Source organism: Cololabis saira, chromosome 5, assembly GCF_033807715.1.
Source record: "Cololabis saira isolate AMF1-May2022 chromosome 5, fColSai1.1, whole genome shotgun sequence".
NCBI classification, from domain to species: Eukaryota; Metazoa; Chordata; class Actinopteri; order Beloniformes; family Belonidae; genus Cololabis; species Cololabis saira.
In genome coordinates this window covers 6,936,735-6,964,158 of record NC_084591.1, presented here as the reverse complement: position 1 = coordinate 6,964,158, position 27,424 = coordinate 6,936,735, and the positions used below count along the sequence as shown (strand labels likewise).

General features: G+C 42.4%; 1 protein-coding gene and 1 non-coding gene across 2 annotated transcripts; both read left to right on the top strand.

Moving 5' to 3' along the window:
* Positions 1-1,349: 1,349 nt before the first annotated feature.
* trnap-ugg (transfer RNA proline (anticodon UGG)) lies at positions 1,350-1,421 on the top strand. The gene has a single exon. It is a non-coding gene; the product is annotated as a tRNA-Pro (tRNA).
* A 3,343-nt stretch (positions 1,422-4,764) lies between these two features.
* LOC133443705 (mannose-binding protein C-like) lies at positions 4,765-15,594 on the top strand. The gene is made up of 5 exons (XM_061720865.1): positions 4,765-4,812; positions 10,203-10,331; positions 11,642-11,773; positions 14,647-14,712; positions 14,950-15,594. The coding sequence occupies exons 2-5, from the start codon at positions 10,241-10,243 to the stop codon at positions 15,327-15,329; spliced, it is 669 nt and encodes a 222-aa protein (XP_061576849.1). The 5' UTR covers positions 4,765-4,812; positions 10,203-10,240; the 3' UTR covers positions 15,330-15,594.
* Positions 15,595-27,424: the final 11,830 nt, after the last annotated feature.

The following is a 27,424-nucleotide window of genomic DNA, read 5'->3' as shown; positions in this document are numbered from 1 at the left end:
GTGGAGGAACCGGCGTCCCAGCAAAATGAGAAGAGAAAAAAAGAGTTCAGCAGACAGCGCACACACTGAAGGCTGATTTATGGTTCCGCGTTACACCAACGCAGAGCCTACGGTGCAGGGTACGCCGTAAGGCTGATTTATGGTTCCGCGTTACAACAACGCAGAGCCTACGGCGTAGGGGACGCGGCGACCCGCACCGTACGTGGAAATGCGCTCTTTTTTTTTGCTATTAAAACATGATTTGTAATGTGAATTTGCAAAACTTAAACTACAAATAATAGTTTTTGACGTGACATCAGAGATTGCGCATGCTCTCTGTGAAAGGATGAGTCCAATCGGGTCGCAGCTGCTTCAGCTGTGATTCCTTCGCGAGGAGCGACCAGGATTTCAAACACGCTTGATTTTCTTGCGATCTCACGATTTGTGATCGGGAGCTCGTCGTGAGGTGTTGTGTTGTGTACAGTGTGTACAATTTTAGTTCCAGTGGTACTATGGTGATCTCACATGTTCTTTGCAAGTAATGGTCTGGTGCTGCTCATTGCAAAAATAAATTGTAGCCTGGTGCAAATACCCGCCTGGTTCTTATAAACGCCTGGGGTCCAAGTGGATTTAGCATATTAAACGCCTGGGCTACTAAATGGTCATCTACGGTATGTTTCAGGGAGAATTTTACTAAAAACACCCCTGAGCCCCTCAAACACCCACTCCAGCCAGAAGAGGAACATTAAAGTCACAATTTGTACATTTGAATAAATGTTGTTTACACTGTCACGCAGAAGACCGGGGTTTGATTCCCCGACGGGGAGAGAACCTGTTTTGGATATGCATGACTGATACATATGAACAATGGTCAATAAGATAAAAATGACTCTTCCACACACCGTAGGCAGTTGTGGTTTTCCTGCTAAAAAAGCTGTCATTGATTAAGTTCTTCTAATACAAAACAGTGCTATAAATCTTCCAGGGGATGATATGCTCTGTTCACTGATAGGTCCTGATCCAGAAGTTCAGCCTGGTAGAACCAGACAAGGACCTTTTTCATGTGAGACAAACACAATAGCCACTAAACTACAGGAACTGTGCAGCAGGTTATTGATCATCGTTCAGTTTCTATTTCTTTTCCCCCTTAATGTTATAAAAAACCATCTAGACAGGTATGAGGCATATAAAAATGCAGGTTCAAACACTTGTAGAAATGGTCTTCATGGCTGTTCTGCTTCAACATTTTTTTATTTTAATGATTACGGTTATTGACATCCAGAACCATCATCCTTGGTGATGTTATTAATGATAGCGCCTGCTGCTGAGGATGTGACCGTGATTTTTTGTTTGCCGGATAAGTGTTTTGTGGCTCGTTGGTCTAGTAGTATGATTCTCGCTTTGGGTGCGAGAGGTCCCGGGTTCAATTCCCGGACGAGCCCCATAGATTTAGGCAATTTGTGGTTTTTCTCCTCCAAGTAGCAAAGTTTCAAGACTGTAGTACAATGCTTTACCTGAAGACCAACATTGGCATGATGTGTGAATGCTGAAAACCTACATCTTGCTTCTCTTTCATGCCCAGAGGTCAGCTGGTAAGGCGTAGTCCGTAAACCCTTTCCCATTTCCTTAATTTGGGCTCCTTTTTTTATTTTGCCGCAACCAATGTGCCTTTTTTAAATAATAAAATATTGTTTGTACTATTTAACTCTTTCCCCTATCTCCCTCCCTGAGTGAACGAACCATAGTGTCCTTTTGTAGAGGTGATAATTGACCTTTAATACGGGTTCTTGGGCCCTAATCAAAGGTGGTGTTGTCGGTAAACAGAAAAAGATCCCATCTTCAGATCTTCAGATCCCAAACTTAAAAGGACCTATTATGGCATTTCATGTCTATTTTAAACAGGCCTTGAATGTCTTAAAAACAAGCTTTTGATTGTTTTTTCTAAATAAATTAGAAATTCAGCCTCTGGGCCATGTCTTTATCTTTTCAGTTTCTAACCTTCTCTATGAGTGATTCTGAGAGGAGGGGAGGCTATGATAATGAGGCTCTGTGCTGATTGGCTGCCTGCATGACGCGTAGCAGGGGAGGACACAAAGCCTCCCTCTGGGCAGAGCATTGCACTGAGCACAGAAGAAAAATGGCACTATAATTACGATCCAGAGTCTGACCCAGACCCAGAACGGCAGGACGAAAGTAAGTCTGTTGATGAGTCGCAGCCGCGGTTACAGCAGGATGTCTCAGAATGCTACGTTAAGATTTAAATGTGTTTTTTGTTGTCTCTTTCGTCAGTCTGACTTTTCTCAGTCAAAAGCGTTACCGTGGCGACGATAGGTTTGGTCAATATTTGATGGTCCCTATTCTCTGCCATAACTTTTGAGCGGGTTGTGATAAAGACATGTGGGTGGTGTCATCGGACTTGGTATTGAGTACTTGACCTTCATTGGCCTGAATTAGCTCTGCCCCTTCTTCTGATTGGTCAATATTTGATAGTCCCTATTTTCTGGCATAACTTTTGAATGGTTTGACATAAAGACTGGGTGGCATAGGCGCCGGAAGTGGGAGTGCGGCAGGGGCTGCAGCACCCCCTGGTGGCGAAAGTTGAAAAATTGTAATGACAATAAAATATTATAAATATATAAATATTTGTGGTTGCTGTTTCTGTTCATGTGGCTTACATTGTAAGCCACATTTGAGATGAAGGCTGAATATAGAGGTAATTTTAATTAAAAAAAAAAAAGAAAAGTAGCCAGTCACACCCCCCTGGTCTGCGGACCGCTCAGGTGATCAGAACCGCAATGCATTATGTTGTTGTAAACATCTGCATTTTTGCTGCCGATTACAAATGCACAGCCAGCAGCGCTCCTTTCAAAACACAACACAAAGCTCCAAGTCAAGACCAAGATGGATATACGTTTTTTAAACCAAAAGAGAAACAGATACAAAACATTGCCGAAGCTGCTGCCAACAGCTGTGCTACCAGTGACACCTGATGGTGCAAACGGCCATTTGAGCAGCGATGACCCGGTACGAGGAGGAGACTGCACTGCCGGTAATCCTGCTATTATATTGGTCAAATTATGCTCAAATCATTGTTATGCAACTTTTTTGGGTGAAAAAAAACGGCGCGAGGATTCCTCCCTGTATATAACTTCACCAAATATTTCAGTCACCCGCCGCCTATGTGACTATGATAATAATTATAGTCATGTTCTTTTATTACTGTAGATGGTTGGTTCGCTATGTTTTGGTAAAGCTTGTGCGCACTGTCAGCTGTTCTTCATGCAGGGGAGGGGCAAGTGATTTCTTAAGGGAGAATCCCCCGCACCCCGCACCCCCTGGCAAAAACGTCTTCCTGCGCGCCTGGTGGGTGGTGTCATCGGACTCGGTTTTGAGTCCTTGAACATAATAGCTGCAAATTAGCCCCGTCCCTTCATCTGATTCGTTGATATCTGATAGTTCTTACTTTCTGCCATAACTTTTGAATGGTTTGATATAGAGATTCGTGGCTGGTGTCATCCGCTAAATGTCCAGGCCTGAAGAATCTACATGCAAGTCATACAAGCTTCCACTGCAGCACGCCTGAACGAGCACAAGGGTGCGAGGGCCCGTTCATCGCTGCTTGCAGCTTTAATTAGTATTATTATTATTATTAATTGTATTAAGGCCCAAGCACTTACAGTGCGAAGGCCCTATTGTATCTGTAGGAAAAAAAAAGTTTTTCTCATTTTTTTTATTTTTATTTTTCCGACGAAATGAGGGCCTTTTTGCCCCCCTAAACGTGGCCCAAAAGTCACCAAATTTTGCACGCAAGCCAGGCCTGGCGGAAAAATTTGATATTTCATGGTTTGCATTAATCGACGTGGCCTAATGGCTCAACAGCGCCCCCTAGAAAACTTTGTGGCTCAAGCCCCACAATACGGTTTGACGTACATGCACGAAAATCGGTACACACCTGTATCATGGCCCAACTTAAAGAAAAGTCTCCTGGCGTCATGTCCGAAACCGAACAGGAAGTCGGCCATTTTGAATTAATCGTGTCATTTTGGTGAAATTTATGCTCAGCCGCTTCAGTGCCCGAACCGTAACGTGCACCAAGGTGTGTTATACATCAAAATATATTTTCTGTTATAACTTTTGAATGGTTTGACATAGAGTTGTGGGTGGTGTCATCGAACTCGGTTTTGAGTACTTGACCTTCATTGGTGCAAATTAGTCCCGCCCCTTCTTCTGATTGGTCGATATTTCATAGTTTCTATTTTCTGCCTTAACTTTTGAATGGTTTCACATAAAGAGTCGTGAGTGGTGTCATCGGACTTAGTTTTGAGTCCTTGACTTAATTGGTGCAAATTGCACGCGCAAGGGCCCGTTCATCGCTGCTTGCAGCTTTAATATTTTTATTGTTTCTTGAGTTTATATTCGCCGATTGCGGTTCAATTAATTCAATTATTAAATAAAAAAAATAATATGAAATATAAACAAATATTAAAAGTTAATTTTCCTTTTATTCTTTAATATTTCCTTTAATATTATCCTTTAATATTTATCAATAAGACGTGAAGTATGAAACGTAAAGAAATTTAACATAAAACTTTCCAATGCAAATCTGGAGTGACAAATAAATTCTGTCCATATCTAAGTCTAAGTCTAAGAACAAACGAACTCTTTCACTGCAGCGTCTTGGCTTTTAGACCATGTGAGTCTCTTTTCCCCTCTGTAGCTGTTTTTACACTGGGCTGGATCTCTGATCCGTCATGTGACTCAACTGTTTTCTTCATCTCTTCTTCGGATACAGCAGAAGAGCAGAACGTCCTGGAGAAAATTCCTGTTTGCGCTGTGAGTCTTTTTGCTTTCTAGAATTAGATATCTGAAACCAATTTATCACCTCGAAACGACTTAAGAATGAATGTATATTCAATAATATTAAAAAGAGAATTTGTGCATAGAACAGTCCTTTATTTCTGATGATTTCTGATTTCTGATTTCTGAAGTTGTCCTCCTCAGAAGGATCCTCATAAAAATAAACCTGGGTGGGGTCTCTGAGGAAACTTTAGCGGCTTCTTGAGGTGGGTTGAATCCTGGAACTTGCAACATACGTCGTGCATCAGAGCATCGAGTTCGTCTCAGTGTTACAGCAGTAAAATTCCTGATGTGTTATTCCAAACTTTTAAAATAAAAACCACGTGGACGTTGCTTACACTCTCATTGGCCGGGTTTCCCAGATCCGACCTCTCTTAAGGATTTAAGAGAGGTTCAAAGAAGGTTTCACTTAAGAGAGAACCCTAAGATACGGGTGTTTCCCAGATGACTTCTTAACACCGTTCTTTAGTTTCGCTCTTTCAGAAGCTCTTTGGAGCAGCTGTCCGGTTCTGAAACCAAATCAATCGATGCCAGGCAAATCGATCACCGATCACTATCAGCGCATTTTCACACGCAGCACTGCTCCTTAACGCACTAATTCCCTGCTGCCTGTGCGTTATAATGAAAAATTAAGATGATAAATATAATTCAATGACCCTTTTTCATCCAAACGGTGCGTTACTCCGTTATTTCTGGCTACAGTGAGGCTTTTTTTCCCCACACGCAGAGACCGGGCGGAAACGTGGTGGGCGTGTGTGTGCGTTCAAAAACATGAGCCAAGAGAAGGCGAGTTTCGCAAATCGCAACGTGGAACTAGAAAATTTCGGGAAATTTTGATATGGGCATGCCCTACCGCCCATTCGTCCCCTCTCGCCGCTTTGGTTTGGGGCTGTAGTGGTTGTGTTTAGGGTGGTTCTATGTCAGTTTGAGGTGTTTTTACGCTTGTATTTCATTCATTCCTGTGCTCCCAATAGTTATTAATGGGGCGCGCTTTTTGGCATCTAGCGTTGCCACGGTAACGCTTTTGACTGAGAATAGTAATGCCCATCGAGGCAAGATGGAGACGCATCTAACGATGTATGCCGTGCATGGGTGCACGTTCCGGTTCAGGCTACGTTAACGGATAGGTTTTTTTTTTCACCATGGTACAAAACCCCATCCGAATGAATGGGGCCATTTGGCCTGGATTTTGACATAAAATTTCCTTAAATCCCAGCTTCATGAAATTTGAGTATGTTGAAGTCCACAGCGTGCCGAGTCGGGAAACATTTGTACGATGTCGCTACGATAACCTGTTGCCTAGCAACAAGCGTCCAAAGTGAAACGGAAAAAAAAAAAAAATGAAAGGTCAATATCACAAAAACTGTAATACTTGGCATAATAAGGTTGTACGGTCGGTTAGGGACAATCGGGCTGAGTGTTTGAAAGTTTGAACGATGTCTGTACGATAAAGTTCGGCCGAGCAATAAGCGTCTGAATTTTCGCCTTTTTTTTTGCTTTTTGGCAACTAGCGTTGCCACGGTAACCCCTATTACGGAGAAAAGTAATGCCCATCAAGGCATGATGGAGACGCATCCAACGATGTATGCCATGCATGGGTGCACATTCCGGTTCGGGCCGCATTAACGGACGAAAAAAAGTGCGGAATAATAAGAAAAGGGAAACCTTTTCTAGATACTAATATATCGCCTTCATTTTCATGTTTTTCCTCGTTTTTCCGGCCATGTTTTAGTTTTTGGTGATTTTTTTTTGCCACATCCGAGCGGGGTCATGCTGTACACCCGCTGGTGCGCAGTGGGACTTTTGCGACTTTAGCTTGTTAGCAAAATGCTAACAACATTGCCCTTTGGGCCATTCTGGACGATTGCAATATGGTCATGCCACTACTTGGCATGCCCATAATTACAGCAATCCCTGGTTTTTCGCAGGGGTTATGTTCCAAAAAGAACCCGTGATACGTGAAATTCTTTTTACAATTATGGAGGGCTTCTAATTGCGGAGATCAGCCCCGCCTCGCACGTATTCCTGCTCTTCTGATGCTGCTGCATCCCGACTCTGTAGCGTCTTTTTCTCCTAAAGCCTCGGTGTAGGTGTGTTTTTTCAAGAGAAGAAAATAGTTATGGGTCGTTGTCTTCGCTCTTTTTTCTTCTGGGCAAAAAGATTCTTTAATATAAACCGACACCATTGATTATATTTGAGACTGTAATGAACGATTCATCAAAGGATCCCGTTCTTTCAGCTGCTGCTTCCCTGTCATCACATAGGTGCGCCCGGGCTTGGGCTCGGGAAGGAGGATCGGTGTCCCGGCTGCCTGGACAGCCCGGTCCGACAGCACGTCCAGGGGATTGAAGTGCTGACGCACGAATGCGTTCATAAAAACAGTTCTGCTTCGCGCACGGCGACGCCATTGATTTGCAGCGAGAACATGCTGTATAGCAGCCAAATTATCAAATAAATGATATTCATGATGATCGTTTTATTTGTGCGTAATGCATAAAGCATATACAGGAACACACTTGTTAGGGCCCGAGCACCTTCAGTGCGAAGGCCCTATTGTATCTGTAGGAATTTTTCTTTCTTTCTTTCTTTCTTTTTTCTTTCTTTTTTCTTCTGATGAAAGGAGGGCCTTTTTGTCCCCCTAAACGTGCCCAAAAAGTCACCAAATTTTGCATGCAAGTCAGGCCTGGCGAAAAATTTGATATTTAATGGTTTACATTAATGGGCGTGGCAAAATGGCTCAACAGCGCCCCCTGGAAAACTTTGTGCCTCAAGCCCCACAATACGGTTTGACGTACATGCACAAAAATCGCTACACACCTGTATCAGTACACAACTTAAAGAAAAGTCTCTAGGCGACATGGCCGAAACCGAACAGGAAGTCAGCCATTTTGAATTAATCGTGTCACTTTGGCGCAATTTATGCCATTCCTTCGGCAGTTAATACGGCCCGAACCGTAACGTGCACCCAGGTGTGTTATACATCAAAATGTGCGTCTCCATCCTGCGACCACGCGCATTACTTTTCTCTTTCAAAAGCGTTACCGTGGCGACGCTAGACGCCAAAAAGCGCGCCCACCCGTCATCTGGTTGGTTCAGACAGAAAAAACTTTGCGCCTCAAGCCCCATAATACGGTTTGACGTACATGAACGAAAATCGGTACACACCTGTATCATGTCGCAACTTAAAGAAAAGTCTCTTGGCACCATGGCCGAAACCGAACAGGAAGTCGGCCATTTTGAACATTCTGAATTAATCGCGTAATTTTGGAGCAATATGAGCCATTCCTTCGAGAATTAATACGGCCCGAACCGTAACATGCACCCAGGTGTGTTATACATCAAAATGTGCGTCTCCATCCTGCGACTACGCGCATTACTTTTCTCTTTCAAAAGTGTTACCGTGGCGACACTAGACGCCAACAAGCGCACCCCCCCTTCATCTGATTGGTCCATATTTGATAGTTCCCCAAAAGGCACCAAATTTGGCATGCAAGCCAGGCCTGGCGATAAATTTAATATTTCATGGTTTGCATTAATGGGCGTGGCAAAATGGCTCAACAGCGCCCCCCGGAAAACTTTGTGCCTCAAGCCCCACAATACGGTTTGACGTACATGTACGAAAATCGCTACACACCTGTATCATGGCACAACTTAAAGAAAAGTCTCTTGGAGCCATGGCCGAAACCGAACAGGAAGTCAGCCATTTTGAATACATTGTGTCATTTTGGCGAAATTTATGCCATTCCTTCGGCAGTTAATTCAGCCCGAACCGTAACGTGCCCCCAGGTGTGTTATACATCAAAATGTGCGTGTACATCCTGCGACACCACGCATTACTTTTCTCTTTCAAAAGTGTTACCGTGGTGACGCTAGACGCCAAAAGGCGCGCCCCCCCTTCATGTGATTGGTCCATATTTGATAGTTCTCCAAAAGTCACCAAATTTTGCATGCAAGCCAGACTTGGCGATACATTTGATATTTCATGGTTTGCATTAATGGGCGTGGCCTAACGGCTCAACAGCACCCCCTAGAATACTTTTATCTGCCATAACTTTTGAATGGTTTGACATAGAGAGTTGTGGGTGGTGTCATGGGACTCTGTAATGAGTCCTTAAGCTTCGTTGGCCTTAATTAGCCCCGCCCCTTCTTCTGATTGGTTGTCCCTTTTTTCTGCTATAACTTTGGAATGGTTTGACATAGAGAGTCCTCGGTGGTGTCATAAGATTCTGTATGGAGTCCTTGACCTTCATTGGCCTGAATTAGCCCCGCCCCTTCTTGTCATTGGTTGTCCCTTTTTTCTGCTATAACATTTTTATTGTTTGACATAGGAAGTCGTGGGTGGTGTCATGGGACTCTGTAATGAGTCCTTAACCTTCGTTAGCCTTAATTAGCCCCGCCCCTTCTTCTGATTGGTTGTCCCGATTTTCTGCTATAACTTTGGAATGGTTTGACATAGAGAGTCGTGGGTGGTGTCATCAGATTCTTTATGGAGCCCTTGACCTTCATTGGCTTAAATTAGCCCCGCCCCTTCTTCTGATTGGTTGTCCCTTTTTTCTGCTATAACTTTTGATTGGTTTGACATAGGAAGTCGTGGGTGGTGTCATGGGACTCTGTAATGAGTCCTTAAGCTTCGTTGGCCTTAATTAGCCCCGCCCCTTCTTCTGATTGGTTGTCCCGATTTTCTGCTATAACTTTGGAATGGTTTGACATAGAGAGTCGTGGGTGGTGTCATCAGATTCTGTATGGAGTCCTTGACCTTCATTGGCCTGAATTAGCCCCGCCCCTTCTTCTGATTGGTTGTCCCTTTTTTCTGCTATAACTTTTCAATGGTTTGACATAGGAAGTCGTGGGTGGTGTCATTTCTGATACTTATGGGGGGCGGTGGCCGTGAGTGCGAGGGCCCGTTCATTGCTGCTTGCAGCTTTAATTATTCCTTATTTTTCTTTTTTTTCCCCTTTGCTGTCACCAATAAATGCTAAACAATATAAATCTAAAGTATAACATAGATCAAAATTTGTGCGGGGTGCATTGTTTTAATATCTCATTGCTTGGTGTGATATTGATTTGCCTGACGCGGCTGGATCTGTGAGTCTTTGTTCACTAAGATGGTTGGAAAGACTGGGTCAGCAGCATCTTTCATTTCCTTCTTAATGAAAGAGATACTTAAGCTAAGAGCAACTCTGGGAAACGCGATTTTCTTTCACAGGCTCCTTAAGAAGGTTTGAAAGAACTCTTTCGCTGTTAAGAACTACTTAACTGATCTGGGAAACCCGGCCATTGTCACTTACTGTATGTATTTCTTAGTTATAGTTTTGTGGAAACAGTTTATAAAAACTGTAAATACAAAAATGTCTGTTTCTTTTTAGTTTTTGTTTTTAACAGCGTTCCAGCCTAGACTGAGGGGATGAGGTCTTGTCTTCTGCTTTGTGTCCTGTGCCTGATGGTTGCTAAAGGCCTTTCCACGTCACCCTGTGTGTGTAATGATGGACCTCCAGGTTAATATCACTGGTTTGTTTTGACTTCACAACTTTTTGTCAAAGGTTGACACTCCCCCCAGCTTTCAGTTTCTGTCTTGCCCCGCCTGTGTCCCATCTGCCTTGATTGTCTGCACCTGTGTCTCGTCATGTCTCGTTATCCCCTGAGTATATCTGGTCTTGTCAATCCCTTGTTCCCTGTCGGACCGTACTGTTTGTTCCCCATGTTTCCTGCCACGTTTTGTTCCTCAAGTTTTTTAATCCCTTTTTAGTTTGTCTTGATCCTGCCCAGCAGCGCCTTGTTTTCGCCTTTTTTTTGGAAATAAATCCTGTTTTTTGCCAACTCCTGCCTCCCGCCTCCTGCTCTCCCTGCGTTTGGGTCCACACCTTACCCCAGACGTGACACCTTTACCCCAACTCTGATCATGCATTGAGTTGAACATGATGGGTTTTCAACTGTGGAAAAAGAGACCTCAGTAGTTTGTTTTCTTTTTACTGGAAATTACAAATTTTACTGTCATATCTACAGAAACAATGCAAGACTGTTGATAGATTTGATGTTTAACCTTGCATGTTTTGCCATTTGTTTGCCAGTGTCTATATGACTTTGTAGAGGTGTGTACAACTTACAACAGAGTACAATATTAACATGATTATTTTTTACCACATTGGATAAGAAAAGAAAAAAAAACCTGAGTAACACTGCAGTTCCCAAGATTGAAAGGGTTTTTTGATGTCTTAACCGTGTGGTCCTTCAGGATGGGGGAGATCACAAGCCTGTTTATTTTATCTTTGCTTCTTTTTATTTAGCTATATGATTTTATAGAAAAACTGCTCTGTTTGTTGGCTGTCTGGATGTGAAGGTGACTTCCCATGGGCTTTGGAAGATCTGGCTAAATGCAGAATTGTCCGTTGTTATTGAGGGTTGTTGTTGTTAAGAGTATGTGATGTACAACAGGAGGCAGATACAGAAATTACTCTTTTTGACTGTTTCCTCTTCTTTTGGGTGTGTTTCCTTCTTTTTTTTCTCTGTGATGGATAATGTTTTATTTTGGATGTTTTTTTTTCTAAAGGGTCAATAATGGACTTTTTAAAATGTAAAATCTCTTATCACAGTTTGAATGCACCATTTTTGTTTAGTTCAAACATGTCATCACACACCTTTTCTGTTATTACATTTGGTAACATGAATTATCCATTCTTGTCTTCATTCAGTATTATTTTGCTCCGTTTCTACTTTCTTACTTTCCAAACTAGTCTTTATTTTTGTATGTGTACAAAGACATGGCAGATGCAGTTCTTCTGATAGTTTTTGTTTGTGTGGGTGTTAGGATCACCTGGACCTAGTGGACCAGCTGGAGCCCCTGGATTCCCTGGAATCCATGGAAAGCCTGGAAGCGATGGAAGGCCTGGAAGGCCTGGAGCCCCTGGACCGCCTGGACCAGTTATAATGTGTGGTAGAGGTGATTCTTTTATTTTTTACACAACTGTCCTAGGAATCTGATTTCTGATAATATAAAAATTATAAGATACTATGTGTTATTGCTATTTATTGTTCAGCTGTAGTACAATATACAAGTACATGTCAGATCTCAACGGGGGATTAATACAGTTTTATGGAATTGTATTCTTAGTACGCTGAATATGCAGCTTACATTCGCCAAGAAAAAGAGTTTTTAATGATTTTACGTTGTTGAAATACAATCGCAGATCAAGTCTGGCATCAATTATTGTTAAGTGCAGAGGCAGTTATGATAAAAATATATCCAGGAGTAAAAAGATCTGATGGATCTGTTGTAGCGGTCTGAAGGATATCCTGTACGTTTGTAGGATCTCCTCTTGCGTTCTGTGTCGCTGAATCACTGTGTTGTGAAGAGGATGCTCAGGGTTGTCCATGATCTTCTTCATTTTGTGAAGTATCCTCCTTTGCACAATCATCTCCAGCGGTTCCCGAACAGCATTCTTTATCAGTTTGTTTAGGTTTTTTAAGTCACTCCAATGTTGCTCCACCAACACATGACTGCATGTGTGATTGCATTCTCCACAACAGACGCGTCATAGAAGACATACATCTTGCTGCAAACCCCAAAGGAACTTAGCTTCCTTAAGAGGCTCTGTTAAGTCCTCTGTACGTTCATATAAACAGGATTGGTGTTGTATCTTCAGTCCAGTCTGCTGTCCAGGTGAACACCGATGTACCTATACTTCTCCACCACCTCCACTTCTACACCCATGTTGGAAAAACTATTCATCTTAATCCTGACTCTCCTAAAATCAGTAATAATTCCCTCTTGCCTTGTTCACATTCAAGATGAGATGATTGTTCCCACACTATGCCACAAAACAGTCCATCAGTACTCTGAACTCTGAACAGTCATTTGCAGAGATTTGTACTGCAAAACTGAGCCGTACAGCGTGAAGAGGAATGGTGAGAGGACAGTTCCCTGTGGTGCTCCTGTGCTGCTGACCACCTGGTCAGACAAACAACCATTCAGTCTCATACACTGTGGCCTGTTTGTCAGGTAGTCTGTAATCTAGGTGATTGTGGAGGCATCCACCTGTGTCTTCTGGAGTTGTTTACGTAGTAATGCAAGCTGGATGGTGTTAAAAGCACTGGAGAAATCAAAGAACATGATCCTCACAGCGCTGCCTGCTTTGTCCGGATCAGGTAATACTGCTGATGATAATAATGCTGATGTGGCCTTCTATGACATACTCCAACCCCCCTGGTCTAAAATATTCTTCCATGCACCTCACTTTGGTCTTGTTTGCAACAGATAGTTTATTTATTTATGTATTTTTGGCTACAATTACATCCAGCACTGAAGCAGGATGAAGAAGGATGTATCCATCTGAACTATAATAATATATTAAATGTAATCCCTCTGTTCAAGTGTCATGTTCAATTCAATTTTATATAACAGAAGTTGTCTCTAAGTGCTATCCAGAAACCTATAACATGACGTCCGAGCAATTATTACATAAAACATGGCAGGTAAAATCTCCCTGAGTGGGTGAAAAACCTTAAGCCAAATAGTGGCAAGAAAAACTCTCCTTTAGGAGGGAAGAAACCTGGACCAGGACTTGGATCAGCTGGGCTGAGTAGGAAGAGAGCGAACAGACACAGAGAATGAAGAACAGAGAGAGGAGAGACACAATGGCTAACTGGGGCACTACAGGGATGACTATATAAGCAGATGTAGCCAGCAATGATGTGGTTAGAGGGGGTGGGGGCTGCAGTTGAGGATTTCAGCAGACATCTACCAGATATCCACACAGACAGGTGGAAGCAGCAGTGGGATGATCAGAGGGGGGGACTGCAGGTCAGCATGCAGCTCTTGAAGCTCCGGCCTGCAAACGTGCACAAAAGAGAATCAGACCAGCACAACAAACTACAAGAATGATCGACAACAATGATGGCCATGAAATACTTCTAATTAATAACTGAGAAAGGAAAGAGAAGGAGGGGTGATGGTCACCGCTCAGTGGATCATGTTGGTGTCCCCCTGCAGCGTGGGCCTATAGCATTATACACTAATGGGGCCCGTTCATCGCTGCTTGCAGCTTCAATTTATGTTTTAATTGTGTCTTGCCGCTTTTAATGTTGATGTAAAGAACTTTGATTTACATTGTGTTAAATTGTGCTCTACAAATAAACTTACACGCACAAAAATCGGTATCATGTCGCAACTTAAAGAAAAGTCTCTTGGCGCCAAGGCCGAAACCGAACAGGAAGTCGGCCATTTTGAATTAATCATGTCATTTTGGCTAAATTTATGCCATTTCTTCGGCCGCTTCTTCGCCCGAACCATAACGTGCACCCAGGTGTGTTATACATCAAAATATGCGTCTCCATGCGTTACCGTGGCGACGATAGATGATAGAAGTACTTTACCTTCAGTGGCATGAATTAGCCCCGCCCCTTTTTCTGATTGGTAGATATGTGATAGTCCCTATTTTCTGCCATAACTTTTGAATGGTTTGATATAGAGAGTTGTGAGTGGTTTCATCCGCTAAATGTCCAGGCCTGAAGAATCTACATACAAGTCATACAAGCTTCCACTGCAGCCTGAACATGCACAAGAGTGCGAGGGCCCGTTCATCTTTGCTTGCAGCTTTAATTTATGTTTTAATTGTGTCTTGCCGCTTTTAATGTTGATGTAAAGAACTTTGATTTACCTTTTGATTTATTTTTCTCCAAAACCATTGACAGCATTGTTTCTTGGATGAAAGCATCAGCTAAACATAATGTAATGCCTTACAGTCTTTAAAAACCTTTTACTTTTAAAATTGCACATTTTGTATTAGTTTAGTACCTGTTCTTTGTTTCCTCCAGACGTCTTTGGAGCTATTGCACAGGATGTTGACACACTGATGAAGACCACAGCTAAGTTTGAACTGGGTAAGTATCCCACCAAAAGACTATATGTTTTAAGATTTTATAAAGTAAAATCATGCAGATAAGGAACATTTCTGTAACGTGAACATTATTGCTTTATGTCGGTATTTCTTAGATATACATTTATTATTATTTTGTCCACATTATACAGATATGAACGAAAATTCAACTTTATTCATGACAACATTTTTGTTTCTGTGTCCCTTTATTCCGGATTTTTCAACATTTTCTCTATTTCAGCTGCAAATTTTGACTTTACACGGAGGGTTGGGCAGAAATACTTTGTGTCCAACAAACTCAGAGGCTCCTTCCAGGAGGCCGTCGAGTTCTGCTCTCAACAAGGTTTAGAGCTGGCTTTACCCCACAAGGACCAGGAGAACCGCGTCCTGACTCAGCTGTTTGGTGACGTGGCTAACGTAGCCTGGATCAACGTCAACAATAGGGCAGTGGAAAACTTTCAATCTGACATGAAAAGCCAGCGTCTCACCTTCACCAACTGGGAAGGAGGACAACCAGATAAATCCATCCAGGATACTGGCTGCACCACGCTGCTAGACAATGGCTACTGGCGAGTGACGCGCGACTGCTCCCTGAACGCTTACATCATCTGTCAAATATAGACCCCCATGGAGTAACGTTAAGAACACAAATCTTACTTTTCACATATTCCTTTTATTGTACAGTATTCATTGTAGAGTCGTACAAAGAGATCTGTAAGAAGTGTTCCAGAAATGAAACCAGTTTAATCAAGTGAGACTGCTGTGATGTAAAAGTGATCAGCAACTTTACACGTAACCAATGAAAAATAACCATTAAATCAACACAGGTGAAGGAATGGAAATGATGTTTGTTGTACCCTCTTTTACTTATTTTCTTTATTTGGATATTACAGGGAAAGCTCTTTATTAAAACCATAAGTACTTTTTCCTCAAAAATCCATCACACTGAATCCGCGATCACCCTGTGATCACATCGCAAAGATGTTTGTTGCTGTTACATAAATTCAATTTCAAGGAAAACATTGAAGTTGGACAAGATTAAGATAATTTAGTCAGAAATGAAAGTGGGTATTCTGGAAAAATCCCCTGCCTCCAAAATCCTCCAGAAACATCTGTGAATATCATTACGATGAACCCATCTGTGGGCAGTAATTCCTTTTATACGTATGAACATTTATGACTTACACTTGAATGAGGAGACAAAACATGTTATTTAATTTTCACACATTTAGTTTGAAAATGATTTGCCACAACTGGAATCCAAAGTAAACCTATGAGGTTTCTTTGTGTTATGTTAATTAACATCAATGGGTGCTCGGTTGCTAGGTACTAAGATGCAAATGATATAAAAAAATGGTCTCGTCCCATTGTTGCTAAGAAGAAAACTGTCAGATGAACAAGTACCTTTTTGTTCTTGAGACCTTCTAAAACCAACAATGTTGAACAATTACATCCAATGTGTATGTATGTATATATGTGCAACAATGCAGTTTTGCAATTACAATTAGAAGATGTCAAGCGTAGATGAGAGGGAGCAGGGCTTCAGGGTCCAGGATGATGACCGGCTTATCAGCAGATTCATGTTAATCGAGAGCGATCCTTCTGGTCCTCCGCACTGAACTGTCCCCAGAATTACAGAGGGACACTGGGAGACTCCTTCTCTATGAGGGATTTTGAGGGGGGAGACTATGATAATGAGGCTCTGTGCTGATTGGCTGCCTGAATGACGTGTAGCAGGGGAGGGAACAAAGCATCGGTCTGGGCAGAAGGGCAGAAGAGCAGCCGGCTGCATAAACTATTAAAGCATGTCCCATGCGATGCGAGCGAGCGTCAGCGTCAAAATCAATTCCATTGCTTTATTTTCTATTGGACTGTCCTAACTGGCCGCGAGTTTAAGGGTTTCAGTGTGGACAGAGAGCGTCCGATGTCACGCAGCTCGACGCAATAGTCGGATGCTCGCATGCATTTATGACACGGTGTAAACGACTCCCTGGGATCTTAAAGCCATATTTACGGTTCTGCGTTAAATCGACGCGTACCCTACGCCGTAGGCTCTGCATTGGTGTAACGCAGAATGATAAATCAGCCTTTAGTTCTCTGACAGGGTCAACTCATCTTCACACTAATTCACACTAGGGCTGAAACGATTCGTCGACGTTGTCGACAAAAATCGATAATCAAAATTGTCGACAATGAATTCCATTGTCGAAAATTGTCGCCAGACGTGTTTTTCCAACTGAGTGAGGCGTCTCACTTCAATACAATCTCTGCCGAGAGTCGCGCATGCACGATAGCGTCTGAGTGCAGCTGCGGGTAATAAAACTTAAAAGGTTTGGGAGCATTTGTACGAAAGAGTATTAGGGCCACTTAAAAAAAATAAAAAGAATTCTGAGAAAAAAGTCAGAATTCTGACTTTAATCTCAGAATTCTGAGAAAAAAGTCAGAATTCTAGGCCATTAAAAAAAAAAAAATAATAATTCTGAGAAAAAAGTCAGAATTCTGACTTTAATCTCAGAATTCTGAGAAAAAAGTCCATCCATTATCTATACCCGCTTTATCCCTTGCGGGGTCCATCACAGGGCCACATATAAACACACAAACCATGCTCACAACCACACTCACGCTCACACCTACGGGCAATTTAGAATCACCAATTAACCTAGCGTGCATGTTTTTGGACTGTGGGAGGAAACTGGAGTACCCGGAGAGAACCCACGCAAGCACGGGGAGAACATGCAAACTCTACACAGAAAGGCCCCTGCCGGGCCTGGGAGTCGAACCGGGGACCTTCTTGCTGTGAGGCAACAGTGCTAACCACTAAGCCACCGTGCTGCCCCAAAAAAAAAAAAAAGAAAAGTCAGAATTCTGAGATTAAAGTCAGAATTCTGACTTTTTTCTCAGAATTCTGACTTTTTTCTCAGAATTCTGAGTTTAAAGTCAGAATTCTGACTTTTTTCTCAGAATTCTGACTTTTTTCTCAGAATTCTGAGTTTAAAGTCAGAATTCTGACTTTTTTCTCAGAATTCTGAGATTAAAGTCAGAATTCTGACTTTAAACTCAGAATTCTGACTTTTTTCTCAGAATTCTGACTTTAAACTCAGAATTCTGACTTTTTTCTCAGAATTCTGACTTTAAACTCAGAATTCTGACTTTTTTCTCAGAATTCTGAGTTTAAAGTCAGAATTCTGACTTTTTTCTCAGAATTCTGAGATTAAAGTCAGAATTCTGACTTTTTTCTCAGAATTCTGACTTTTTTCTCAGAATTCTTTTTTTTTTTTTAAGTGGCCCAGCCAGGGGCGTCTCTAGGATTGTGACACATCTGGGGCTTAGCCCTGAAAAGTTTTATGATGTGCGCGCTTAGAGCGCGCGCCCGAAAATTTTGGACATAGAGACATTGATTTATCACGTACAATTAGGTCTCTGCATTAATTCTGACTCTACACCTACTGTCTTTGTTCATTTGTTCTTTGTAACTTTTTACTTTCACTCCACACTTGCCTTTCTCATTTACTTATATATATCAAAATGTGTGCAGCTTTTTCAGGAAAAGTGTTAGTGCTATATCTTTTTTCTTTTCATACTATACATACAAACTATACCGATCTCAAATCTCACTGCTCTGCTCTGTGTTGTGCGTCAGGCATCAGAATTGCTTGTCTTAAAAAACATAGGAAAATTCTCGACGTGGACGAGAGAGGGTGCAACGCGCCCGAACCCTCTAGGGGGGTCCCGGAAAAATTTTGAAAAATAGACTCAAAATGGTGCATTCTGGTGGTCTCAAAGCTCCATAATCACATCTTTTATCAATGCAAGAATACACACAAAAAATCTGAATTTTTGCAAAGAATGATGCATTTTGATAACATAACACGCATTCATCATCATGGGTAATTCTTCATGCATGAATAAATCTTGAAATGAAGATAATTATATCTTAAACTTCTACAATGGCCAGAATCCCCCTTTCCCACCGAAAAAACTAGGGATGCACCGAAATGAAAATTGGAGGCCGAACCTGAAGCCGAATAAAATTTAAAGACTTGGCTGAATACTGAGTACCGAATAGCCTACGGAATGCGGTTGTTCACAGTTTTTCATTTATTTTGCCATTTTTTTTTTTTTTTACCGAATACAAGTCATCTGAACAGCTTTCTGCCTGCTGCCTGCTGTTTTGACTCACGACATGCGTCGTGGGACCTGGAGGTGTTAACCACTTGTGCGCCAAAGCCAAGTGGCTTGAAAAATAAATAAATAAATAATAATAATTGTTAATTGAATTGTTACTCAAATCTGTCCACTGTTTTATCTAAGCATCAACATAAGAGGACCGTAGATTAACCTAAACACAAAAAAAAAAAAAAAAAAAAAAATTTTTTTTTTTTTTTTTTTTTTTTAAATTCATATTCGGGGCTAATTAAAAAACATCCGGGGCTTTAGCCCCGAATGTTTTAGCCTAGGGACGCCACTGGGCCCAGCTCTATACCCTCCGCAGGGTGCTCGAGGGTTCATGGGAATTTGCCCAACCAGTCTACATGTGTTTTGTGGATCTGGAGAAGGCATTTGACCGTGTCCCTCGTGTCATTCTGTGGGGGGTGCTGAGTGAGTATGGAGTCCGGGCCCTCTACTAAGGGCTGTCCGGTCTCTGTATGATCGAAGCAGGAGTCTGGTTCGCATTGCCGGCAGTAAGTCAGACTTGTTCCCGGTGCACGTTGGACTCCGGCAGGGCTGCCCTTTGTCACCGGTCCTGTTCATAATTTTTATGGACAGGATTTCTAGGCGCAGCCAGGGGCCGGAGGGGATCCGGTTTGGGAACCTCATGATTTCATCTCTGCTTTTTGCAGATGATGTTGTCCTGTTGGCTTCATCAGACCGGGACCTCCAGCATGTGCTGGGGCGGTTTGCGGCCGAGTGCGACGCGGCAGGGATGAGAATCAGCACCTCCAAGACCGAGGCCATGGTTCTCGACCGGAAAAGGGTGGCATGCCTTCTCCGGGTGGGTGGAGAAGTCCTGCCTCAGGTGGAGGAGTTCAAGTATCTCGGGATCTTGTTCACGAGTGAGGGAACAATGGAGCGTGAGATTGACAGGCGGATCGGTGCAGCGTCCGCAGTAATGCGGTCGATGTACTGGACCGTCGTGGTAAAGAGGGAGCTGAGTCGAAAGGCGAAGCTCTCGATTTACCGGTCAATCTACGCCCCTACCCTCACCTATGGTCATGAACTTTGGGTAGTGACCGAAAAGACAAGATCGCGGATACAAGCGGCCGAGATGAGTTTCCTCCGCAGGGTGGCTGGACGCTCCCTTAGAGATAGGGTAAGGAGTTCGGTCACCCGGGAGGAGCTCGGAGTCGAGCCGCTACTCCTCCACATTGAGAGGAGTCAGCTGAGGTGGCTTGGGCATCTGTACCGGATGCCTCCTGGACGCCTCCCTAGGGAGGTGTTCCAGGCATGTCCCACCGGGAGGAGACCCCGGGGAAGACCCAGGACACGCTGGAGAGACTATGTCTCTCGGCTGGCCTGGGAACGCCTCGGACTCCCCCCGGAAGAGCTGGAGGAAGTGTCTGGGGTGAGGGAAGTCTGGGCATCCCTGCTGAGGCTGCTGCCCCCGCGACCCGGTAACGGATAAAGCGGGAGAAGATGAGTGAGTGAGTGAAGTGGCCCAGAATTCTGACTTTTTTCTCAGAATTCTGAGATTAAAGTCAGAATTCTGACTTTTTTCTCAGAATTCTTTTTATTTTTTTTAAGTGGCCCTAATACTCTTCCATACATTTGAGCCTGGATACCCCGAATAAAAAGATTACTTGCTTGGTTTGCAAAGCCGACCTTCCTCATCACGGAGCACGCCGGTAATGCATTTGAAAATGCACGTCGGAGACTCCGACGTGCATTTTCAAAGTGTTGAACATTTTCGGAGTGTTGAACGAAACGGACCCGCCTTGGTAAGATATTAAGCGTATTTTGGCTTTAAAAGAGAGCTTTAACGTTATGCCTGACTGTGCCTGACTAAAGTATTTTAAATTTAATTAAGTCAGATATCTGGAGAAACTGCGTTTAGTGTCTGTGGGCGCATCTTGGATGAGAGACGCGGGATTTGGGACGCAGTCGGTCAGCAGCATTCTCTCTCTCCACAGCAATGTAATGGCCAAGCGATTCATTTATTGAATTAATTCGTTTAATTCTTAACTTTGTTTATTTTATGTCATTTATTAGTATTATTTGAGCCACTCACAGCCTACTCGTTTATATAACCTCAATCATAATTGATGCAGCACGAAAAGCGAAAAAAGGCTTGTGCGAACATGACAATGATGAATTTGCATCTAACTTTCAGTCAGGTGCCTATGATCTGTCAATTATCCATCAAAATCCACAATGGTCATGTTAACATTAGATCAGATAGATTTGTCTGTACATTTATCTTGCGGGACGGGAGAAGACACTAAATCAATGCATCTTTATTGTGCGCCGTGCGGGCATGAATTCATCAGTTTTGCTGGAGGGGCGGGAGTGTAACACACACGTTGCAGGCGGTAATGGTCAGAAGTTCAGCGGGAGCAGGATGAAGAAAACAGTCCCGCTATATCTGGGCTCTAGTGCCATCTTTCTTGTGTTTATTATCATTTGCCACATAATTAAAGCAACCTCATACTAAATTTTAAAAAAATTACTAATTATCCGATTAGTCGACTAATCGTTTCAATAGTCGGTGACTAGTCGACTATTAAAATAGTCGTTAGTTGCAGCCCTAATTCACACAGGAAGATTTAATTGAATTCTAAACAGGTACACCACAGTTCTTTACTCCGATTCCTCGTCATTTCATTTCTTATGTTACAAGACAAATGAATAATGTTAACTGTAAAGAAATCACAACACTGAATATTCACAAATGGCAACGTTATAGTTAAAAAAATAAAATAACATTTGTACACATTATATACACCATATATACTACTTATATACACCATACACTGTTTATATACACCAAGTTGTATATAAATAACATTTATGCACTATTGCTGGCTCAAGGAAGGACCTTGCGTCTTCTGAAGGTGTCGTTGAACAGCTTCAGGTGCATTGTTGGAAGATCTGAAACCAGACAGAAAAAAATTTATTACTAATAGTAATATTACAGTAATACATACATAGTAATAGGTGAGTGGCTCCAATGAGTGGCTCCGGTTGCTCCGGTGTTATCCGTAGACAAATATAAATAATATAAAAACTTACCGCTGACTCGTGTGCAGTTGCTGGGTCCGTACTGTTGGTACTGATCCTTTTATGAGGGTAAGTGTCGATGCAAAACCTAATTTTTACTGTCCCTTGTTGTTGAAACAGCCACACGATACGCTTCAAAACAATGGCAGAGTTCTTGTCTCGTCGGAGTTGGTTGTGGGCGTGGTTTTTTAAGTGTTTAGTTTAGTTTATTTTCGGTCATGACACAAAGCAGCAGTTTCAGCAGCCGAGGCCGACCAATGGAACGACTCGTAAAACTCACAGGAAGGCTCATCCGGGCGGGGTGTACCGACCCTGCAGAATTTGGTTGCTTTACTCCTTCTCTGAGTTGGCAGGGTGAGGAGAGACCACTTTATATATGTTAAAGCAAGAAAAAAGGTGTTTTTCATAATAGGTCCCCTAACACGGCGGGAGCTCCAACTGGGACCAGCAGTTCCTGTTTCAGTTTGCTGCTTCTGAAATTTGAGGATACCATCAGCAGCACAGAGCACGAAAAAGCCTAAATAATATACACGTTCAATATGATATGCACAAAGTCACAGTACACACAAAAGCATTATTTTACAATTCACAGTCAAAAATCAGAGGCCTAGGGGCGCTGCTGAGCTGGCGATGGAGTAGGACGTGTTTGTTTGGGCTCCTGTCGAACTTCTTTTTATTTTAAGTTAATAAGCGCGCAGTAGATTAAAACATCGACTAATCTGCTCTGAAAACATTTCTGAGACTGAGAAGAAGTCTACACTTGAGTGAATGGCGAAGAATCTGAAAAAATTTCAATATACTGGGGCCGCGAACACGAGGCCCAACACCCCCGGGGGCTCCACTACTTGCCACCCCCGCGGCAAGACCATCTCCACCGCATCTTCGGTCAGCTAACGCTAAACCAGAGATGGACGCTGAGTCCCTGAAGTCCGAGATTCTTCTCTCGCTGAAAACAGAAATTTCGGCAGTGATAAAATCAGAAATGAAAAACGCTCTTGCCGACGACTTTGACTTCCTTAAAAATGAGCTACAGGCTTTAAAGGCAGAAGTTAAAAATAACACGGCGGCGATTCACTCTGAGATTGACCAGGTGAAAACCTCGGTCCGAGACATGGAGACCGGATTGTCAGCAGGGTCAGACCAGGTGGTGACTTTACAGACCACGGTGGACTCCCTGAAGACGGAGGTGGCGGAGCTCCGGGACAAATGCGAGGACATGGAGGGAAGAGCGCGGCGGTGTAACATCAGGATACTGGGGCTGCCTGAAACCCCGGGATCAAGCTCCACGACATCGGTCTCAAAGCTGCTACGAGAGGCGCTGCAGCTGGACAAGGATGTGCTCATTGATCGCTCGCACAGAAGTTTGGAGATTTCGTAATCCCACTGCTAGAGCATACTCCTTTTTCTCCCCAGTGCATAAGAGCTATTCTCCAATAGATACCTTTTTCCTGGATAAAAGACTTCTATCTTCTGTAACTCAGTGTGATTATGATGCCATAGTCATTTCAGATCATGGTCCACTAACCACGAAAATCAGCATTCCTAACACACAAAATAGTTACCGCCCTTGGAGACTCAATCCTCTTCTCTTATCAGAAGAGTCTTTTACCAACTTCATTTCATCTGAAATACAATTTTTTCTTGACACTAATCAAACACCAGGAATGTCATATTCCACTATATGGGAATCTTTAAAAGCTTATCTACGAGGCCAAATAATTTCTTATTGTGAAAATAAGAAGAAAACAAATACAGTGCGCCTTAAAGAATTAACAGATCAAATCCTGGAACTAGATATGTTATATAGCTGTCAACCATCTCCTGACATGGTGAAAAAACGTTTGTCTTTGCAGACCGAATTTGATATCTTATCAACGCAACAGGCAGAATACCTCCTCTCCAAATCTAGACACGGATGCTATGAGCATGGGGAGAAAATTGGACGTATTCTCGCGCATCAGTTACGACAAAGAACTGCCAATCAGACTATACCTGCGATCAATGATGAACAAGATTCAAAGTGTACAGATAGCCTCAAAATTAACTCCTGTTTTAAAAATTTCTATCAAGTATTATACACATCGGAATGTCCAACTGAACCCTCAATGTTGGAGGATTTTTTAAGATCCCTACATGTTCCATCAGTAGACCCAGACATGGCTGATTCATTGGAGAAAGACTTCTCGGCCCTGGAAGTAATATCTGCAATCAAATCTATGCAAAGCGGCAAGTCCCCAGGACCAGACGGGTATCCGACAGATTTCTTCAAAAAATTCTCAGACCAACTTGCCTCTTTACTATTGTCTGTTTTTGAAGAATCACTTTCACATAAGGTGTTACCTCTGACCATGCGCCAAGCAGTGATCTCTGTTATTCTCAAAAAAGGAAAAAACCCTCTAGAGTGTAATTCATTCCGCCCGATTTCTCTCCTTAACACGGATGCAAAAATCCTTGCCAAGGTTCTGGCACGTCGACTAGAGGGGGTTCTGCCTTCCATTATATCACCTGACCAAACAGGCTTTATTAAGAACCGTTACTCTTTTTTCAACGTCCGACGCCTTTTTAACATCCTTTATAGCCCCTCTCCCCCTGGTGTGCCAGAGGTCGTCCTCTCACTTGATGCTGAAAAGGCATTTGACCGGGTGGAGTGGGACTATCTTTTCAGCACACTGGAGAGATTTGGATTTGGCAATAAATTCATATCATGGATCAGACTTTTATATACTTCTCCAACGGCTGCTGTTCGTACTAATAATAATCTGTCCCCTTTCTTCGAGCTTAAACGTGGTACAAGACAGGGATGCCCCATGTCACCGCTTCTCTTTGCGGTCGCAATGGAACCACTAGCTTTAGCTCTGAGGCAAAATGCGGATATCAGAGGAATTCACCGAGCAGGGGAGGAGCACAAAGTCTCGCTTTATGCGGATGACATGCTCCTATATATATCACAACCCGTTTTGAGTATCCCTAAATTAATGACCTTACTAAAAGAATTTGGCAAACTATCTGGCTACAGGGTCAATGTTCAAAAAAGTGAGTTGATGCCTGTTGGCACTGGTAATAATGTGACATCCTTAAACTCACTTCCCTTTAAAATTAGCCCCAAAAAATTCAAATATCTCGGCATATGGATTACAGATAAACATAAAGATCTTTATGCTGTTAACTATCAGCCCCTGTTATCAAACTTAAATCAGGATATTAAACGATGGGATCCTCTGCCTTTATCTCTAGGTGGAAGAATTAATACATTAAAAATGAATATACTGCCCAATTTTTTATATATATTTCAGTGTCTTCCCATCTTCTTAACTAAATCTTTTTTTACTAAATTAAATAATTAGATATCAAGTTTTATTTGGAACAAAAAACCGCCCCGGATAAAAAGAAGTGTACTTCAGAGACCTCGCTCAATGGGAGGAATGGCACTCCCTAATTTCTTGTATTACTATTGGGCTGTTAACATTCGGGTACTGTTATATTGGATGGATAACAATAATGATAACATTGACACTGGATGGCTAAATCTGGAGGGGGCATCTGTAAATTCCACATCTTTAAAAGCCTTACTGTGTTCTAAGTTGCCATTTCCACAGCCCATTTCTAACTTTACCTCCAACCCTGTTGTTTTGCATTCAATCAAGATCAGGAACCAATTCAGAAGATCCTTTGCATTTACAGAGCTTTCTCAGGCTGCCCCAATTACACTGAATCATATGTTTGTCCCATCGTTAATAGATGGGGTCTTTGATATGTGGTCCAGAAGAGGTATGGTATCACTGTCTGATCTGTATATTGATGGCAGCTTTGCCTCCTTTGAACAGTTGGTACAAAGATATCACATTCCCAAATCACATTTTTATAGATATCTGCAGCTCCGGAATTTTGTATTCTCAAACTTTGTATGCTCTCCCTTACGTCCTCCAACTGGCCTATTGGATTCAATTTTTGATTGTAAACTAGTCAGAAAACGAACTATTAGCACAATATACGAAATACTATATTCTCATAACTTGATGCCTTTGGACCTCCTCAAAAATAAATGGGAGACAGATTTAAATCAGCAAATTACGGACGACACTTGGCACAAAATAATACAGGGAATTTTTTCATCTTCCATCTGTCTTAGACATGCTGTCATTCAGTTTAAAATTGTACATCGTCTGCACTGGTCTAAAGTTAGGCTCTCTAAGATCAATGCTGATATCGACCCCACTTGTGATAGGTGCGGGCGAGATTCAGCCACTCTCCTACACATGTTCTGGACGTGTCCAAAGCTCTGCGCTTTCTGGCAGCCCATCTTTGAGACCTTTTCTAAGATCTTTGCAAAAAGGCTTGCACCATCTCCATTCATTGCACTTTTTGGTGTACCTCAGATAGACTCCCAGCTAGAGATGTGGGAAAGAATGATGGTGGCTTTCTGCTCTCTCCTAGCTAGGAGACTGATATTACTGAAATGGAAAGACCCAGCACCTCCAACATACAGTCATTGGGTTCGGGAAATCATGTACCATATCAAGTTGGAGAAGATCAGATACACAATAAGGGGGTCTACTAGAAAATTTTATAACATTTGGCAGCCTTTCTTAAGGTTTGTTGAAGATATGGAGGCAGACAGTATAGTACACTAAACCTCTGTTGCTGTCCTCAGTCATCTTTTACTATTGTATCTCTTTTGTTGCTATTTGTTTGTTTTTTGTTATCTGGCTATATGAGCACTGAATGCTGAACTATGTATTTCATACTGTGAACTCTATATGTCTGGTATTTGGGAGGGGGGGTCGATGGGTTTTTTGTTTTCTTCTTGTGTGTCCTGTTGAACTTATGTTAAACTGTAAACTATAACTTGTAAAACTAAATAAAAATACCTTGATCAAAAAAAATCAGAGGCCTAGCACATGCAACGTTTAAATGTTTCTGTTTAGTAAAGCCTCTAGTTAGTCGTGTAACTCTAGTGTGTTAGGACCAGTAGTAATAGCTGCAGCTGCAGGACAAGACAAACAGTTGATCTCCAACATGGCTTAGTGTGAAGTTAATCATACTTCTGAACTAGTTAGTCCTCATGAAACTGTCACATGTTAACAGATGACAGGGCAGCCCTTCCTGAGTTCTGTCAGGGGGGTCGACTGTCCTGGGAACAGCTGAACCATTGTCAGTTGGACCATCTGTTAAAGACCCCCATGAAGTTCCTGTTTTTGTCCAGGAAGACATTTGACCTATATGACCCGTTGCTTTTAAAGACTTTAAGCTAAAGATGTCTGTTTGTTTCTGCATACCACAGATTAGTTCATCTTTAACTGAAATGTCACATGTGTGACCTTTTTAAACCTTGATGTCTGTTACCTCCGTCTGTTTCCCGTTTTCTTCCAATTGTCCATTATCTATACACTGACAGTCCGTATATGGTAATTTCCTGTGTCCCATTCTCAATAAAAGCATTTTGCAGAAAGAGCATCTTGGGAGAAGAGCTTGGGAGTTCTCTGTGAGGGCCTGCGGGTCCT